This window comes from Chiloscyllium punctatum, chromosome 27 (genome assembly GCF_047496795.1).
Source record: "Chiloscyllium punctatum isolate Juve2018m chromosome 27, sChiPun1.3, whole genome shotgun sequence".
Classification (NCBI taxonomy): Eukaryota; Metazoa; Chordata; class Chondrichthyes; order Orectolobiformes; family Hemiscylliidae; genus Chiloscyllium; species Chiloscyllium punctatum.
In genome coordinates this window covers 2,706,328-2,726,379 of record NC_092765.1, presented here as the reverse complement: position 1 = coordinate 2,726,379, position 20,052 = coordinate 2,706,328, and the positions used below count along the sequence as shown (strand labels likewise).

At 41.6% G+C, this 20,052-nt stretch overlaps 1 protein-coding gene across 3 annotated transcripts in view; it reads right to left on the bottom strand.

The window, feature by feature from the left end:
- tmem234 (transmembrane protein 234) overlaps window positions 1-20,052 on the bottom strand; it is a 55,165-nt gene that overhangs the window by 731 nt on the left and 34,382 nt on the right. For all 3 annotated transcript variants that reach the window (XM_072547916.1, XM_072547919.1, XM_072547918.1), the window contains 5 exons: window positions 17,847-17,926; window positions 10,104-10,308; window positions 6,323-6,611; window positions 2,694-2,856; window positions 662-749 (listed from right to left, as the gene is read on the bottom strand). In XM_072547916.1, coding sequence (XP_072404017.1) covers window positions 703-749; window positions 2,694-2,856; window positions 6,323-6,611; window positions 10,104-10,308; window positions 17,847-17,926 — 784 coding nt within the window. In that variant the 3' untranslated portion in view covers window positions 662-702. The remainder of the gene's footprint in view (window positions 1-661; window positions 750-2,693; window positions 2,857-6,322; window positions 6,612-10,103; window positions 10,309-17,846; window positions 17,927-20,052) is intronic.

Here is a 20,052-nt window from a genome sequence, read left to right as displayed (position 1 = left end):
GTAGTTTTGCATTTAAAACAACCAAGCTTAATTTTCCCTCATGTTATGTTGGGGAGATTTCTGATGTAGCTTGGATATGCAAAGGGAGAATACTAAGTATTCTGTTAAATTTCTGTCCATTTCTGATCCAGGAGTAATTATCTGGTGTCACTTCCAGTGATGTGGAAACATTGTCCACTAACTGGCAAAACTTGGCTAATGTGGCAATAATTAAGGCATGTTAAATGTCTGAAGTTGTTTCATTATCATCATTGCAACAGTGGACCCTTGGAACACCAGCAAGTTGCTTTTGTCCAGCTCTGCTGGAGCTACTGTTAGCTTTCCTGGGAAACAAATATAGAAAGGGATAAAACCAGCATGATAGGTATCTCTTTATCAATAACCTTGACCTTGTTGCTAAAGCAATGAATACTGTTACAACAAAATGATGAAGTCTTTATGTTAGAAAATGAGTCAAAAATTGGACTGAAAATATTTTACCGATCAGCGCTTTGTCATTAGTTTCTGTTGATTTTAGATTCTGGTTTAGACATATTTGTGATTCTCTGATCTACCAAAGGCCATTCTAAAGAAATTCAAAGCTGAGTATAATTTAGCATTAATTGCCAAAACTGGTGATTTTCCCTTCCCTTGATATAACGATGGTTGCAAACCTCTTTACCTGGGTGTAGTTTCCTTTACTGATGTTTGAAGAGACATTGTTTAATCACATTCTTCAGGATTCTTTTTGCAATCTTGGTCTTCCTCAGCTGGACAAAGATCAAACCAAAAAATGAACTGTAGACTGTAGGTATGACTTAACTGCATATGTTTGTCATCTATTAACCAATGTTTCATCCCTTTCTGATTTCCACCCTCACCACCCCACCTTTTTGTTTGTACACCTTCTTTATAGAACATAGAACATTACAGCACAGAACAGGCCCTTCGCCCCTAGCTGTTGCGCAGACCTGTGAAACCAATCTGAAGCCCAGCTAAAAATTGATACCAATATATCATTATGAACTGTACAGTATGTAAATTTCCACAGCAGCAATGTTAGATTTAGAGTCATTGAGTCATAGAGATGTACAGCATGTAAACAGATCCTTTGGTCCAACCCATCCATGCCGACCAGATATCCCAACTCAATCTAGTCTCACCTGCCAGCACCCGACCCATATCCCTCCAAACCCTTCCTACTCATATACCCATCCAAATGCCTCTTAAATGTTGCAATTGTACCAGCCTCCACCACTTCCTCTGGCAGCTCATTCCATACACGTACCACCCTCTGTATGAAAATGTTGCTCTGTAGGTCTCTTTTATATCTTTCCCCTCTCACCCTAAACCTATGCTCTCTAGTTCTGGACTCCCTGACCCCAGGGAAAAGACTTTGCCTATTTATCCTATCCATGCCTCTCATAATTTTGTAAACCTCTATAAGGTCACCCCTCAGCCTCCAACGCTCTAGGGAAAACAGCCCCAGCCTGTTCAGCCTCTCCCTACAGCTCAAACCCTCCAACCTTAGCAACATCCTTGTAAATGTTTTCTGAACCCTTTCAAGTTTCACATCTTTCCGATAGGAAGGAGACCAGAATTGCACGCAATATTCCAATAGTGGCCTAACCAATGTCCTGTACAGCCACAACATGATCTCCCAACTCCTGTACTCAATACTCTGACCAATAAAGGAAAGCATACCAAACACCTTCTTCACTATCCTATCTACCTGCGACTCCACTTCCAAGGAGCTATGAACCTGCACTCCAAGGTCTCTTTGTTCAGCAACACTCCCTAGGACCTTCCCATTAAGTGTATAATTCCTGCTAAGATTTGCTTTCCCAAAATGCAGCACCTCGCATTTATCTGAATTAAACTCCATCTGCCACTTCTCAGCCCATTGGTCCATCTGGTCCAGATCCTGTTGTAATCTGAGGTAACCCTTTCGCTGATTTGAGTTTGCACTGGGCTGTGTTCTTCACCGAACCACCTCTTAGTCAATTAATGACTAGGTTCGTGAAAATTGCTTCCAACAATTCTTTTCAACTCAGTTTGGAGTCAGGACCCAAAATCTCTTACTAGTCCTGACCCCAGACTAAAGTATCAGTACTGAGTCTTCACTGTGGCACTTCATATTGAAATGAAGCTTTTGCCTGTTTCCATCTTCATTAGGGCCATCCAAAAATTAGAGTCAGTGGCTAAGCCAACAGTTCAACCCTCTCCACAATGTTACTCCTGCTTCGGCCATATTTTGAGAGATGAATAATGTTCGTCATTAGATGACAATCACCTCAATACAGGTTTTATTCTGCTGCCTGAGGTGTTTATCTCACCAAAGCCTCAGATGAGAGTGACATTGGGATGGGTTCATTGAACAATCTGTAATTTGTTTTTGTTGGAGATCAGTAACTGGCAGGTAAAAACTGAATCAATTCAGAGTTTGCAGATAGCTTGGCTCTCGGGCTTTCCATCCCCTGAGAGAGTGTATCCATTTCCCTGAGCTTTCTTAAAAAACTAGACACAGGAATTTGCACCAGACAAAATGTTCTGAAGTGTGACGGATTGAAGAGTGGGCATTCGCTATATGTTATTCTAACGTATATTACATTTTACATTCTAAAAATTGCAATTAATTACTGTAGATATTCACAACCGCAAGGCATAAACATGGGACATTGACTGAAAAACTCTTGTCTTTTTTGCCACTGTACCTGGTTGGGATATATCAGGTTCAACTGGTGGAAGAGCAATATCTGATAATACAGGAGGGCTGCTGCAGGGAGATGGAGGGCGTGAATTCAGGGGTTTTAGGGATTCTATTTCTGGGAGTTCTTCAGCTGGTTGGCAATCACTCACAACAGACTCAGAACAGAGCTGAAGGGAAGACAATGAGAGAAGAATTAACAAGATGTAGCCAAGTAGAGGAGTGGCAAACATGCAAAATCCCGAGCTGAAGTCTTCAGTTAAGACAAATCATGGTTCAGGCTTAATGTATCCTAATTACATTTAAAATGTTGATATTCAATTTGCTCTATGATCATATTAAATCTTGTTCCGACTTTGCTGTAAATGTGAATATTACACCACAGTAAACTGGTCTACTTTGTAAGTGTGTGTACTTGTAACATGCTAAAACGAATGTAAATTAATCAAACACCTTAACATGGCACTAAACGTTTATTAAATGCCTAAATTGATTTTATTATTAATCAGTTAAAAAAAAGCCTGTGTTTTCACCAAAGAAACTTGGATCTATGGTCCATATTTGGATTTCGGATTTGATTTGATTTGTTTTTGTGACTGATTAAAATAATTATCGCGAGGATGGCATTCTGTGAACTGAAAGCTGCACAATAATGAAACATTGGGAAATTGATTCCTCTTCAGTCTGTTGGATCTCAGTTGAAATTGCCTAATGCAAAATTCTGAGCTATGATAGAAGTCTGAATTTCAACAACAGTCACATAGCAACCAAAATCATTGCAGCACTGAGCTCAACAGAAGGTGAAGGATTGATGTCAGGAATATCAACCGTGTAAATAAAGCAACTAATCCAGAGACTTCAAAGGTCCGTGTGAAGAGTCCTGAAACTCTTCATCAACCACATTATGAAATAGACCACAGTAGGCTTCAATTCCATCAGCAGTGTGGTTAGTAATCTGCTGACACTGTCGCTATGGAAACAAGCTTATTTGAGATTATTCTAAGCTTTTAGTATAAGTGGAATAGCTCTTATGCTGTCTAACATATTAACTATGCCCTTTAGTCTTTGTTATATTACATCAGTCACACACAGTACATTCTCCAATTTGAGGCTGCACTATCTGAACCAGTCACCTTGAAGCCAAAATGCTCAAAATGTGTGTGAATAGAAATGTGGCTTTCTTGAGGGGCTGACACTAGAGAATATTTCGTATTGCTGATGACAAATTAACTTTACTAATTTTGGATTATAGAAAGAACAAATCTCCAGCATTCTATAGCCAGAGTGACAAATAGGTGACTTAAGTGAAAATCAGAATACTATGAATGCTGGCGATCTGCAATAAAAGCAGAAAATGGTGGAAGCACTCAGCAGTTTTAGCAGTGTCTGTGGGGAATGAGACCGAGTTAATGCTCTGGTCATTGGGAACAAACAGACTCTCTGTTGTCAGAAGCAACCTGACCTTTTACATCTTTCAAGTATTCCCTGTTTGAAGGAGAAATAGGTGAATCTGTGTGCCATGTTCATGGGGTTGTCCACTCCCTCAGCTTTGGGCTACTCAATCCCCTGGAGAAGATTCCTGTTTTATTTAATAAAATTAGCACTATGTACAGATAAAACTCTTGGCTTCACATACTGTCTTTCAAAAGAAGTCTGCACCTGAGTAAACCAGCCCACTTCCTGATTGGTTGATGTTTTCTGGGTACAGAAGCGCATCACGCTCCATTTTGTGGATGCACCATTTCTTTTGTGCACTGTTTGGTCAAAGTTACTGCACACTCTCAATGGCACAGCATCCCACTCACTCCACACCACCCCCTCCTGTACCCCGTCCCATAGGCCAGAACAATTTAGGGCAGAACTGTCCTCTCCTGGGGCATGGTGGGGAGGGAGGGGGTTTGTGATAATTGGTGGCCTGTCACCTGCTATCTTCTTGCCACCTGAGGAATGATGTTCGGGTTGGCAATGTTCACCTGCCTGCCACAGGGCTTTCAGGGCTCAGTCAGTGATACTGACTGAGCTGTCATCAGACTGAATTCAGCTCCCAGTACCAATCCCCTGAATGGTAAAACAAAGCAGTCTGGGGATGGTCAGGGGTTGGGATTAGGATGCTTTCATATAAAGCAACCCTCATGCCTCTGTACCACTGCTTCCCTCTGACCTCATGACTCCCACCCATGATGCGCTCCCTTGGAAAGGTCACTGCTCCTGGACTTTGCTGTTGCTGTTCCACCTCATCCTCTGGACACACTGTTGCTCACCAAGGCTGCTGGCCTCTCGTTGGCCATCAAGGTGTGATATTAACATTGCAGGAAGTGATGCACCGAAAAGCTAACCAGGAAACCAATTAGGTTCCTGATAGGCTCAAGATCCACTGGGTTCCCTCTGTGGTAATCAGAGTGTGCCCCACAAGCTAAAACACCTATCAACACAGAAACTCATTCAGAAAATACCAGCCTCCATTTCAGACTGTCCAACATGTGACAACTGTGTTCCGTGAGTTTGAAGTATCCCAGTGCTGAACCTTATCCTTCAGGTGAAAGGCCAACATTCAAATAGACTGTGGATATTCAAGGCCTCAAAAATACTGGGCTAAATTTTACCAGAAATCGATAAAGTGTCAGTTTTGTTGAGTTTCACGGAGGGATTCTCTCTGTAAGTTCTACTGAGTTTGCTCACACTATCTTCCCACACTCTCCTCATTACTTCCTTTGACACCTGTATTGTCCCACTCACCACAGGCAGAAAGACTGTCCACTGGTGAGATGTCCCGGGATTCCTGGCACCATTTTTAAAGTCCAGCCAGGCACCCAGTCAAGTGCTAGCTATCCACAGCTTCCCCATACAATTCCTGCTAATTGTTCCAGGTGTATCATGCAGAAAGGAATTGGCACATGGGGTCCTGGTGAATGGAGGTGGGGGGGAAGGTGTGTGTGGTCACTACCTATGGAGTGTGCCATGAGAAGGTGGTGTTTGATGGAGGTCTGGAGGGGCAAGAGGTGAACTGGAGTCTCCAGGAACCGACTTGGACTTTCATATAGGGAATTGTCTCCATCTGGTTTCTATCTGCGGGGAGTTGGAAGTATGGGTAGAATAGGAAATTGCATATTAGTGAGGAGAGGTGATGAAATAATGAGTTGTTAATTAATGTTAATATATGTTAATGTATGTAAAGAGTCCTCTCACCACTTTCCCGTGAGAATCACATCTCATTCTTCAACACTCAGCTGGAAAATGGGACAAATCACACAATTCTCCCAAATTTGTCACCAATATTGGTGGAAACTGTACATCCATTCTCATTGAACGAGAGCAGAACCAGAAACAAACACAGAAAGTGCTGGAGAAACTCAGCAAGTCCCGCAGTGTCTGTGGTGGGAGATAAATGTTTCGAGTCCAGTTTTGACTCTTCTCCAGAATTCAGCTGATATAGTGGTGGCAGTAGGCAAACTGTCACCTTTTATCATCCAGATTCTTACAAGAAGAAAGACGCTTGAGTTGCCAAAGACACTGCCATATGTGGGAGTAAGCCAGAACCAATGGTATCGACTACAGAAGACATAAATAAGACAGAATGAACATTTTCATTTCAACTTAAATTTAACAAAAAAGAAAGCACATGATTGGCTGGACTACCTTTGGGATGTCTGGAATGTTTGTATCAAGCAATTGGTTTTGGAGTGTTTTTGGAAGGTTTTCAGAGTTTGCAGTCTCTGACGTGATTCCCAAAGCATCATTCAAGGTTTGAATGATCTTGCCCTTGTAGAATGCAGCGATGCTGTGATCATCCTGTACATACTGATCAATTACCCAATCAACCATCTCACAGTCATCCTCCCAGTCATAGGGAAGAAGTGAGGAACTCTGCCTGATCCAAGCTCTGCCAGTCTGGTTTTCAGGATTTGCGTTATTCCAAGCAAAGAGACTAGAGAAAGAGAAATATTGAAATGATAAATAGATAGCCTGTGAAAATAAATTGTTATGCACAAGTGGAAATAATTTAGAAAATCTTAGCTCAATTTGCAGCAGAACAAGTTTATCTTGTAACATTTAAAAGCATTGGAACCATCACTGGGGTGCTGTGTTTTTCTTTTTACTAAATATTCTCTTGAATTGTTTTTGAGAGACTGAAATTTTCTGAGGAAGGAGTAGCAGAAGGGCATTCATTCCAGTTGTAAACTGCGATAATCTTGTGAATTTTCTACCTTTTCTCTCTATCCATTGCCTTCTCTCAGAGTTACTACCTCAAGTCTGTCTGGACCAAACCTTATGAGGTTCTTTCTGACTGTGCTAACCATTTGTTATTTCTTTTCAAAATACTTCAACTGGTTTCTGTGGCCACCTTAATCTCAACTTGTTTATTCTTCACTCTCAGTTTGTTTCTGTATCTAGGATACCACGCACTTGATCTAGTCTATTGCTATAATTTCATAATGCTTTAGAGATAATGCAACTGTGAGAAAGGTGATTCCTGACAGCTACAACCCATAATACAGATTTGAGAAATTCAGAACCTGATTGAAAAATGAAATGCTTCTGGACTATAGAAAAACTCATGAAAGTAAAATAAAATCACAATCAAATCCTCAGGATGTTCCAAGATGGTTTTACAACTGATGGATTACTTTTCTAAATGAAGTCATTTGTTGCTTCATGTGAGGAACGATGACAGGCAATTTACCCACAGTCTGATAACATACAGAAGGAATAGTCTGAGCGTTGAGTGCATGAATGGATTTGTTTCATACATACCGTTAGAAATTTGTTGAAAATTCTCTTGAGCAGAATAAAGAGAAGCCAGTCCCAATTCAGGGTTGGCTAGTCATTCTGTACATGATGTCCCATACATTACTCAGCACCATTTACAATAATCAGTTGCTTTCATAATAGAGTGGCATTACACAGTGACCTAGCAATGGGTACCTGATGGTGCTGGCCACTCCTGGTGGCTTAGTCCTCATTTCGAGGAAACCTGGGAGCTGGGTTCACCTGCAGAAAGCTGCTAGGCAAATTGTCATCAGAGAAAGTGGCTCTCAGCTTTATGCTAAAATAGGATTGGGACAACTGAGAGAGAGAGGGACTGGTTTGTGGCAGACCAGAATATGGGGGCCAGACTAGAGTCATGAGGAGAGGGTTGAGACAGTAGTGGGGAGAAGTGAGCTGCAGCAACATTTTTTCACAAACTCACTTGAGAAGATTGCCTGCTAATGTAGATATTTTCTGATCCGTCCATTTGGAGTTATTATTACACAGCTCTGGAGGAGGTAGGACTTAAATCCAGGTTTCCTTGTTCAGATATAGGGACGCCACCATTGCATCACAAGAAGAGCGGCTTTTTAGGCAAACTGTCTAGGCCTGCAAATGTCCTGGGCATCCATCGAGCTGTGGATGGAATCTGGACAGGGTCTGGGGGAGGTGGGTTAGGGTTCGATTTGTGGCAGCACTAAACAGCAAGGGGAGTCAGGGTTGGGGTGGAGGTAGGGGGGAAGCCAGAGGCATTTCTGGATCTGTGAATGAGGATTGTGATAGGTGACTTTTGAGGTATTTGGCAAAGGTATGCAGAGAAGTATCAGAGGGTATGACAGGCTCCAGGAGGTGGGTAATTGGCACTTATTGCGACCATGATCTCCATTGTGGGGGTGGGGGAGGGGGGAGTGTGGAAGAGCAGGACGGTTATCATTCAGGTGTAATGCTGGGTTTCGGGAGCACAGAGGGGCAGTAGGAGGTAACTGGCTCTCTATATCGGGGGGGGAGGTGGTTGGAGATGAGCTGCCGGGGTAGAGCAAAGTCAGAGGGGGCATGGAGGCCCTTGGGGGTGAGAAGGAGGGGGAAGGGGGAGAGCGGGTATATTGTTGGCTGGTGATGTGTGGCACCAAGTGCTGATGGTGTTCACCGTGAGCTCTGCTCCCTGCTCTCATCTCCTGTTCTCTGGATGAGAAATACAACTGGAAAACAACCAGGACCACACCCAAAAGGGTTGGTGTCAGTTTGAGGGAGAGTTTGCTACGTACATGTCTGCTGGTCAGTGAACAGGCAAATACATTTGCAAATTCCAGCTACATTTCATCTACAATAATTTCTCCAATCATTTGCAATACAGAGTGAATGTGCTCACAGTTCAAATCCTGGTCAAAGGCAAAGTCATGGGACCATTCAAATTGACCATTGTCATCTCAGTGATGTAATTGTTAGTGTTGATGACTTACAAGGAGATGAACCTTGGCCAAAAGTATCCTATCACTTGTTTCCAAAGGTACTGTGGGGGAAGGGGGCACCCCTACATCATTATCATGTGACTATGACAATGGAGTCTATTGAATGCAACAAAATGTTGATTGATTAATGTGGTTCTGGCCTGGGAAAGGGGTTGGCAGAGTAGTAGGCACACCTCTTTTAGTTGTAATGTATTGGCCAGCAGTAGGGTTGCTGAGGATGTAGCTTGGAGTGGCCTAGGGAAGGCTCCATGTTATAATCGAGACAGAGGATGCTGCACCCTCTGGCATGCTGGATTCTGTATGATCGCAGCAGGAATCAAGGCTGAGGGGCTGAGGAATGAGAGCATCCTTCAGGGAGAAGGATAAAGACTTTGAGGAGAGGTTTCTTGCAAAACAACTCAATGGAATAGGCAGTTAGCCAAATAAAAAGCATTAGATTCAGCCCAACATGGCAGATGGCACATGCCTGGCTCCGAGCCTGTGCCCCTGCCCACAGTATTCTTGGCTCTGGAGCCTATTTAACAAGAGAAAAGTGGTACAGTGCCAACAAATTATGAGAACAATTGCCCTCATAAAATCAAAGCCTTCACTCTGATGATTAATATCAAACTAAACTGACATTGAGTAATGATGGTGAAGAGATGATATTACTGAAAGTTCTGCCGATAAAGATTCATATTTATAGTCATTTTCACAGCCACTGGATGTTCCAAAGCACTTTACATGTAGCCAGTGAAGTACTGTTTGAAGTGGATATACTACTATAATGGGGGGAACACACAGACAGTTGGTACACAGCAAGATCCCACAAAGGAAAATATGATCATACTCAGATGCTGTTTTGTGTGATGTTATGGATGGGATAAATTTTGGTTAGAACACTAACGAGAACTGCCCTGCTCTCCTTCACATTAATACTTTGGGATTTTATGTACATCCAGCCGTGCAGGTAAATGCGACCCTGGTAACACACTCCCTCAGTAAGGTATCAGAGTGTCACCTTGATGCTTATCCTGAAGCCCTGGAGTGGGACTTCATGCAGAACCTTGTTACACAGAGAGCAGAATGACAGCATCTCTCAGATAGTACACAATGATATTGTCATGGGAATGCTTATGTATATTAGTTTGCAGTTTGGATCGCAAACATTTGCCCCTTTAAGACCTGTGTTCATACTTTTATAAAATCTGTTTATGACTAACCTCTTTTCTTGAAGGTGTTTCGAGGGAGCATCATTTATCCTGGAATCAAAGTAGTGTTCATCTGTTTTCTCTTTGACACAGCGATGACTGTAACTGCATTTGTCCCCACAACAATCATCTTCTTGCTTACTCTTTCTACGACCACAGTTGTAACATCTGATGTGATGGACTTTACATTGCCCATGATCAGACTGAAGCTCACAATCTGTGCAGAAATTGAAACATTCACAGTCATGACACACACAAACGATGGTGTCCCCTGATGGTTTAGCAGCCAAATACAACCCAGGAAGTCTCTGTTTAGATATCCCAGATATCCTGGATATGGTGAGCTCCAGCTGCTCATTGCCAGTAATGAACTTCCGTGTGGAAACCGGGTGAGGACAATTTCAGTTCAACTTTGATACTCCACAAAGTCAAACCATCTGCTATCACTCACGGTTCCATTACAAACCTGGGGAGTGACTTCAGGAGAGACCTTTGCACTCTGCTTATTGTCCAGTCTGGTTTTGCCTCACTAAATCACTGTGCGCTGAGTGTTAGTGAACAGCAACCAAGCAGCATCATTGCCACGACCAACAATTTAACAATAAAACATTTCTACAACTTCCTGCCACGTACCAACACAGAATGTAGAACAGTACAGCACAGTACAGACCCTTTGGCCCTCAGTGTTTTGCCTTTTATCTTACTCTAAGGTCAGACTAACCTACATACCCTTTATTTTACTAACTTCCATGTGCCTATCCAAGAGTCCCTTAAATGTCCCTAATGTCTCTGACTCTACTACCACCGCTGGCAGTGCATTCCATGAACCCACCACTCTCTGTGTAATGAACCTACCTCTGACATCTCCCCTAAAGCTTTCTCCAATCTTTAAAATATGCCCCCCTCATGATAGACATTACTGCCCTGGGAAAAAGTCTCTGACTATTCATTCCATCTATGCCTCTCATCATCTTGTACACCTCAATCAAGTCATCTTTCGCCTTCTTCACTCCAATGAGAAAAGCCCTAGCTCCCTTAACCTTTCTTCATAAGACATACCCTCTAGTCCAGGCAGCACCCTGGTAAATCTCTTCTGCATCTCTCTAAAGCTTCCACATCTTTCCTATAATGAGGCAACCAGAACTGAACACAATATTCCAAGTGTGGTCTTCACAAGGCCTGTATAGAGTTGCAACATAACCTCGTGGCTCTTAAACTCACTATCCCCGTTAATGAAATCCAACACACCATAATGCTTCTTAACAACTCTATCAACTTGGGTTGCAACTTTGAGGGATCTATGGACAATGAACCCCAAGATCCTTCTGTTCCTCCACACTGCCAAGAATCCTGCCTTTAACCTTGTATTCTGCATTCAAATTCAACCTTCCAAAATAAATTACTTCACTTTTCCAGGTTGAACTCCATCTGCCACTTCTCAGCCCTGCTCTGCATCCTGTCAATGTCTAGTTGCAACCTCCAACAGTCCTCCACACTATCTACAACCTTCGTGTCATTGGCAAACTTATTAACCCACCCTTCCACCTCCTTATCCAAGTCATTTATAAAAATCATAAAGAGCAGAGGTCCCCAAACAGGTCCCTGTGGTACACCAGTGGCCACCGAGCTCTAGGTTGAATACTTTCCATCTACTACAATTCACTGTCTTCTGTGGCCCAGCCAATTCTGTATCCAGACATCCAGATTTCCCTGTATCCCATGCCTCCTTACTTTCTGAATGAGCCTAACACAGGGAATCTTATCAAATGACTTGCTAAAATCCTTGTACACCACATCCACTGCTCTGTCATGCTTTGTCACATCCTCAAATAGTTCAATAAGGTTTGTGAGGCATGACCTGCCTCTCACAAAGCCATACTGACTATCTCTAATCAATCTATGGTTTTCCAAGTAATCATAAATTCTATCACTTAGAGTCCTCTCCAATACTTTGCCTACCACAGATTTAAGACCGACTGGTCTGTAATTCCCAGGATTATCCCTATTCTCTTTCTTGAACAAGGGAATAACATTTGCCACCCTCCAATTATCTGGTACTACTACAATGGACAGTGAGGATGCAAAGATCATCACCAGAAGCACTGTAATCTCTTCCCTTGCTTCCTGCTGTAACCTTGGGCATATCCCGTCTGGGCAAGGGAACTTATTTATCCTTACCTTTTACAAACGTTTCAGCATATCTCCTTCATAACATCAACCTGTTCGAGCATATCAGCCTGTTTCATGCTGTTCTCACAAATGTCAAGGTGCCTCTCAGTAATAAATATCAAAGCAAAGTATTCATTAAGGACCTCCCTTACTTCCTCCAACTCCAGGCACAAGTTACCTCCATTATCCCTGATCAGCCCTAACCCCACTCTGGCCATCCTCTTGTTCCTCACATACATTTAGAATGCCTTAGGGTTTTCCTTTTTCCTACCCACCAAAGCTTTTTCATGCCCCCTTCTAGCTCTCCTTAGTCCATTCTTCAGTTCCTTCCTAGCTACCTTGTAACCCTCTAAAGCCCTGCCTGATCCTTGCCTCCCCAACCTTAACCTCTTCTTGACTAGATGTTCCACATTCCTTGTCACCCAAAGTTCCTTCACCCTTCCATCCCTTCCTTGCCTCAGTGGGACAAACCTATCTTGCACTATCAGCAAGTGCTCTCTATTTCTGTTGTGCATTTTCCTGAGAACATCTGTTCCCAATCTAGGTGCCCCAGTTCCTGCCTTATGGCATTGTAGTTAACCCTGTCCCAATTAGATACTTTCCCATACTGTCTGCTTGTAGCCCTCTCCCTGAGTATAGTATTGGTCAGGCAGTTGTGATCACTATCACCAAAATGCTCTCCCACCGGAAGATCTGACGCCTGGTATGATTCATTGCCAAGCACCAAATCCAATATGGACACACCTGAAAAAAAACATAATTTATTCTACCAAATCATCCTTGTTCCTCTCCCATTCAAGCATTTCTCACTAGCCCGTTATTGATCACTCCCTTTAAGCTGTTGCAGTCAGCAGTGCAATTTCAGGCTCCTGACACTGTACCATGCTGAGATATGATTGAGAGCCAGTCAGCCCCAGGAGGTGATGAGTCAGATCACTGAGGGGAAATCTGACTCAAACTCACTTCTGGTGAATTTCAGACCCTTTACACAAATCCATCTCCTAATCCTTTCACCACTGTCCCATCTTATTAGAGGAAATCACTAATATTTTTTAAAGTCAATCCAATAAAATGGTTATCTAATAGACGGGTGGCATCAAGCCATCAAACGTAGGGATATAGTTTATAGTAGTAATGTCACTGGACTCATAATCCACCTAATCCCAGGTAAATGTTCTGGGTTGTGGGTTCAAAACCCACTCTGTTAAATGATTGATCAAGTTGTTAATCAAATCAAGATCTTCATCAACCATGTCTTCTTCAAGAAGAACTGTATCTGCCTGTTTGACTTTAGGGCTGAATAATCACAGCACAATCTGCACCTCAGCAATATTGCTCATGTATAGATACAGAAATGTGAATTCAATAAAAAGCTAACCTAATGGCACCGATTATCACAAGAGGAAAATCAGTCAGGTCCACTAACATCCTTTTGGGAAGGGAAATTTCCTGGTCTTTATAGAATAGAATAGATTAGAATAGCAATTCATTGTCACATGTACTTTACAAAAAAAGAGTGAAAAGTTTTGTCAATCGCCATACCTTGGTGCTCAAATTAATGACAGAAGTCTTAATGACAACAGACGCACAGCAATGTTGTTTATTCTTATTTACCCTCTGGGCAGTAAATGCTGCCTTTGTCAATGATGCCTTCATCCTATGTATGATTTAGAGATGCCAGATCTGATGAAGGAGCGATGCTCCGAAAGCTAGTGCTTCCAATTAAATCTGTTGGACTATAACCTGATGTTGTATGATTTTTAACTTCATCTTATGTACAAATAGGAAAAAGCACCACTGTCCTTGGGTGCAGTTGATTCTCTTGAGTTACGGTGGCTTTGTGCATTTGTTACTGCATAAAAGATATATCTTCCAATGATTTATAATTTTGGTGGGACAGAAAATTGGTCTGCACATAACATGGTGCTCTTACATTCTGGAGTTGGGTAAATGCAAATGAACAAAGAGCTCCCTACAACAAATGAGAATATCATCATGATATTAAAACATCCTTTAATTTTCAGATATGTTCTTATACAATTGGCTGCAAGATTCTTGCCTCTGAGCCATTCAAAGCTGACTTGTGTGTGAAGGACATTTGTGACGTGTCAATGTGTAGAGCAGTGGAACTTGAGCAACCTGACGTTATGTTGCTTGCCACATGTTAAAACTGAGCAGCACATCCATGACCCACACTTAACAGGAGTGCTGAGCAATGTAAAATCTGGGCCAGTGCAGCTACAAAGCCAGGAGGTGTCAGCCCGTCAAGTGCAATGAGCTACATCCATTCCATTTGGTTATAAATCTAAACATCATGACTGTCTGTGGCTGTTTCCATCATTTTTATCGCTGACTTTAGTTGTTCCACCAGGTCCTGTTGTTCACACATGTCCTCCAAAGAGTATTCTTTATTCATAAAATGTATAAAAGTACAACTCAAAACATTTCAAATTGAATATTACAGAAAGTGCAATTGGATTCAACGTGTCTTCATACATCATGTTTCATGTTGCTGCTGTTTATGTTCCACTTTGGGTTGCCTCACTACGATTGAATATTCTTGATATTTACAATTTACATTCCATGTCAGTCACACAGCTCGAGGGGTTCTATGCTTTCCTCAGTCTGTTATTGATTTAGAAGGATACTATGTGGCACCAGTTGAAAGGAAGTAAGCAAGAGTATCATTTCAACATGTACAACAAAACAAGCACAGACCCTTGATCCTATAGATGGGTTGGTTATAATTTCCTGAAGAAGGGCTTTTGCCCGAAACGTCAATTCTCCTGCTCCTTGGATGCTGCCTGACCTGCTGCGCTTTTCAAGCAACACATTTTTCAGCTATAATTTTCTTCAGTCTTTTTGAGTCTGCTGCCCTCCTTCTGGCTGAAGTGGGCAATTTTGGCACAAATTGTGCTTGTTTTGAAAAGTTTTTTTTGCCTTCAACTTTCTGCTGAAACTTGTATATAAAACTAAACCAATGCAGTCAGGCAAACGCTTGGTTTAGGTTTTGCTCTAATATTCTGTTAGCTATTTAAGATTGTTAAAGATATTGGCTGAAGATGGTGGCGGGTCAGGGGGGGGGGGGGGGGGGGGGGGGGGAAGGCGGGGTGGTAGGTGGGGGTTTGCCACAAAATGCAAACACTTTTACTTTGTGTCAATCCTGTGTCAACCTAATTTTAAATGATAGAACATTATATTTTATAACTATTCTCCAGTTAGATTGCAGGACAATATCAGTTCCTCAGTAAATTAAGTAAAACGACATTCTAATTCTTTGTCATTGATAACCCAGAGTCTCCATGAAAATCTGCAAACAAGCAGAATTAGCAGAAACTCCCAATTGCCTGACTGTTAGCTTAATGTTTTTTAAACTAGTGTAAAGACCATGGAACATTTAATGCCATTGAACCTCGTGGCAGAACCACAAGATATTTACGGCACAAAATGAGGCCATTCAGCCCATCCTGGTTGCACCAACTCTTACCAAATGACCCTTCGTTACCTGATGCCAATCTCCTGCTTTCTCCCTGTACCCTTATACACTATTTCAACCCAAATAATCCTCAAGCCCACTTATGATTTTGAAAACCTCTATCAAATCTCCACTGTCATCTTCTCACCCAAGAGACAGTTGAATCAGTTGTTATTTTTAAATCTGAGACAGGTACATTTTTGTTAAGCTGAGGTATTAAGGGATACAGAGCAAAGGAAAGAAATCTGGATTTAGCCAGATCAGCCATGACCTCACTGAATGGTGAAATAGGCTTTAGGGGCTGACTGGCCTATTCCTATTCCTGTGTTTCCCATCTTCTTTAATCTATCCTCATCACTAATGTCTGTATTCCTTGAACCATTCTTGCAAATCTGCACTCATTCATACCTTTCCTATAATGTGGCACCCACAACTGTGCACAGTACTCCAGCTGAGGTCTAACAAGTGTCTTGTACAAATTCAACATCACCTCCTTGCTCCTGTACTCTATGTCCTATTAATAAAGCCAAGGACACTATAAGCTTTATTAATGGCTCCCTCTGCCTGTCCTGCTGCCTTCATTGATCTGTGCATGTATATACCCAGCTCCTTCTGCTCCTGCACTGCCTTTATTATACACCCTATTTTTTGTTGCCTTTCAAAGTTCTTCTCACCAAAGTGCATCACCTCCCACTTGTCTGCACTGAACCTCATCTGCCACCTTTCTGCTTATGCCACCAACTCGTTGATGTACTTTTACAGTCCCACACTGTCCTCCTCAGAGTTTACAATTCTTCCAGGTTTAGCATCACCTGGAAAATCTGAAATTGTCCCCAGCACAGCAAGATCCAGATCATTAAAAGGAAAGATCCCTGGGGTGCGCTTAAAATTCTGTGATATTGTGCAGCACTTGTATTAGAGAATTGTGACAAAATAACCCCAACGGAAACACGGGAAACCTCCAGGTCAATGGGCTTTCTGTAACAATTATCCAAACGGAAGAAATTTATTTTGGTTCTCCTTGTTCTTGCTGTGGCGAATTTTACAGAACTCCCACATGTGGAACATTGTAAAATGATTCACAGGGATTGGTGGAAAGTATCCACCTCAACACCCTGCACTTTTCCAGGTGAGGCTGGTGCATGTAACTGAGCTGCTATGGATGGACTTAGTGACACTGAGTGTTGTGGGGGTGTTAGCTTCAGGCTGCCTTTTTCTCCATAAACCTACAGAACAAAAAAAGAATAATGTGTTAGAGTGGTGGCTTGGTCAATATTGGATGCACAATGTTTTCTGAAATATTTGTGTGAATGGGAAAGTGAGTGTGGGAGGAGGGCGAAAAGAACAGCACTTTCCTGATATTTCAGTCCTCCAGCTTCAATGGCCCACATCCTCTCTATCCGATGAAGCGTAATTGGACCATATGAGGGGTTTAAGCAGTAAAAGTCCTCCTCTGATTCAAGTCTGCTCTCTTTTATTTTGACCAGCTTTATACTGCAAACAGAAGGAATAAGATCTCGCAGCACATGGTCAAATGGGAATAAACCAGTGACTTTGTACTGTGCATTATGTGTTAATAAGAAATGAAACATGCTTTGCAGGTTCATCTTTCCAAACATGAACGAAATACATTTTAAATACTGGGAATAAAGAGCTTCACAATGATATGGGAATTCATTCAATGCTTCAGAAGAAGTCCCTTCTGAGAACCAACAGTTAGTATGTTCAAAAGTGAAATGGAACAGTAAGTGTAATACCTTGTAACGAGTTCTAAAGTTTCTGACAAACCTATTTCCAGGTCCTTCTGCTGGTCAACATTGTATTTACTTGGTTAGTCAAGAAACCTGAACCTGAAAGTAAATTGACATCTCACTGAGAACAATCAACCTTTGCTGCCTTTCCAATGTGAGCAGCTTGCAAGGAGCATCTGAAGGAGATGCTGTTCCAGCCATGTCTTCAGTTGGCCAAGACACTACCCACGTGGTACGCGCTGCCTTTAAGAGCTGTTGCTGTTTGCTGCCCATTCAATATTGTGAGCTCTATGTCAGTATTTGTAATTTAGTGTTGACACTGAATCTGATCATTTCTCAGGATCTTGAACATAGACCTACCATCATCGCAGTTCATGGTCTTCTGAGAACTTTTCCTTCCATTTGTTGGGCTACCTCTCTTTTCTATGAGTCGATCCTCACTGGTAAAATTTAAAAATGACTTGAGCCATCACTTTATTTATAAACATATATTAATTATGTTAATTGAATCATAAAAAAATTAAATTCCACTATGTTAATATTTATTTGTCAGTAGTATGCATACATTATATATTATAGTTTTATATTAAATTGTTTGCATAAAGTTGGTCATGTGTAAGAGAGAGCTGTAGTCTTGCACTGGCAAGGGCATTATAGTATACCATACAATGCACAGTGCATCATCAGGATCACTGGTTCAGTGACTGAATATCAAATTCCCCCAATTTGGGGGTCAGTTAGTTCAGGTTGCTGGAGGCCTGGTTTGTAATACAGAGTGATGCCAATAGTATGGGTTCAATTCCTGCACTGGCTGAGGTTACCATAAAGGACTCTCCTTCTCAACCTTGCCCCTCATCTGAGGCATGGTGATTCTCAAGTGAACCCACCACCAATTATCTCTCTCTAATGCAAGAGCTGGACAATGGCCCATGAATTCTTTACTTTTACCTTGGAATTATTGATGAAAAATATTTAAGTTTCTCCCCTTCTTTTTAAGCAATAAAAAGACTCAAATAAATTGTTAAAACATACCTCAAAAAGATTAAATTATGAAGATAGACATAATTACTGTAACAGCTTATCATTTGCTGACTTTGATTTGTCTGCAGGCAAGTATTATGATCAAAAGGCAAAACATTTCTCCCAAATGGATGCACAGATTCAATCCTTCCTGGAAGTTTTACATGTTCTTCCAGCTGAGTGAAGGCCTTGGGGTGTCTGAGAATATTAAGGTTTCTGAAAGATACAGAGCTCCTCAGAGAAAATATTCTTTACAGGAAAGCTTAACAACTTCCCTTAAATTCTCCATGTCTTTATTATAGTTATATTTCTCATATTTAGTTTAGTGAAGAAGTTAAGAAAAGCCTGAGAAGGTTTCAAAAAATATGTTGATCAACTTGAATCAACTTTATTGATAGATCTCATTGATAGAAAATTTAAATCATAACTTTTTAACTGTCATTCATAATGGATTCATTCCTGCTTGTTACTTATTGATTGACGTGTTCTCCACCAGCTCATTGGTAATTTTTTATTGTTTCTTTATATTTGACACAGACAATCAGGTCTAAATGCAGCAAACTTCTGAGAGCTAACTCAGAAACAGAGAAATCAAGAGAATGCATAAAGTTGCCTTTTTTTTAAGGTAAGACAATTTTCAAGCCTCCTTTCCCAGTTAATGTTTTTTTTCATAGATCGGAACTAGGAACGGGAGTAAGCCATGTTTAGTGATGACCTCATTGAGGTGTTACGAACAATGTTGACAGGATAAAGAAAGATATTCTGTTTCCACTGGTTGGTACATCAGTAACTAGGGTCACAATTTCAAGGTTGTCAGCAAGAGAGCTAGGAGTGAGATGAGGAGAAGTTTCTTTACTCAGCGAGTTGTCAGGATTTGGAATGTGCTGCCTGGGAGAGTGGTGGAGGCAGATTCCAGAGGAGGTTTCAGAACGAGCTGGATAGATATTTGAAAGGGATGAAGTTAGAGGAATACGGAGATATGGCTGGAGAATGGGAGTAGTTGGGTTGCTCTTTCAGGAGCTGGTACAGACACCTGAGGCCAAATGTCCTTCATCTGTCCTATGAGTCTAAGATTCCAGAATTTTAAATTCTAAATCTCAGGAATCAGTCTGGTGAACCTTCTCTGCACTCCCTTTATCACAAGTATACATTTCTGAGTTAAGTAGACAAAACTCCAGGTGGGATGTCTCTGACAACTGCAGTAAAACCTAATTGCTCCATCTTCAAACTCTCTTCTAATGAAGGTGAGTGTACCATTTGCCTTCCCAACTAGGTGCTGCACCACGTGTGAGGCTGTACATTTTAGAGGAATTTGCTGTTGTTTCACCATTCTTTGCTACAACCACAGGGCTATTTCAGACAAGTGATAACTGTCTACCAGAGACTAATAGCAGTTACATCACTCCCACAGACTAATAATAGCACTGAGAAATAACGAGAAATGATCACCAAGGATCTAAAGAACCCAATAATGTGTCAGAACTCTGATCACTGAAGATCACTTTTACTTTTACACTTTCCATTCTTATGGAAGCAGTTTTCTGAC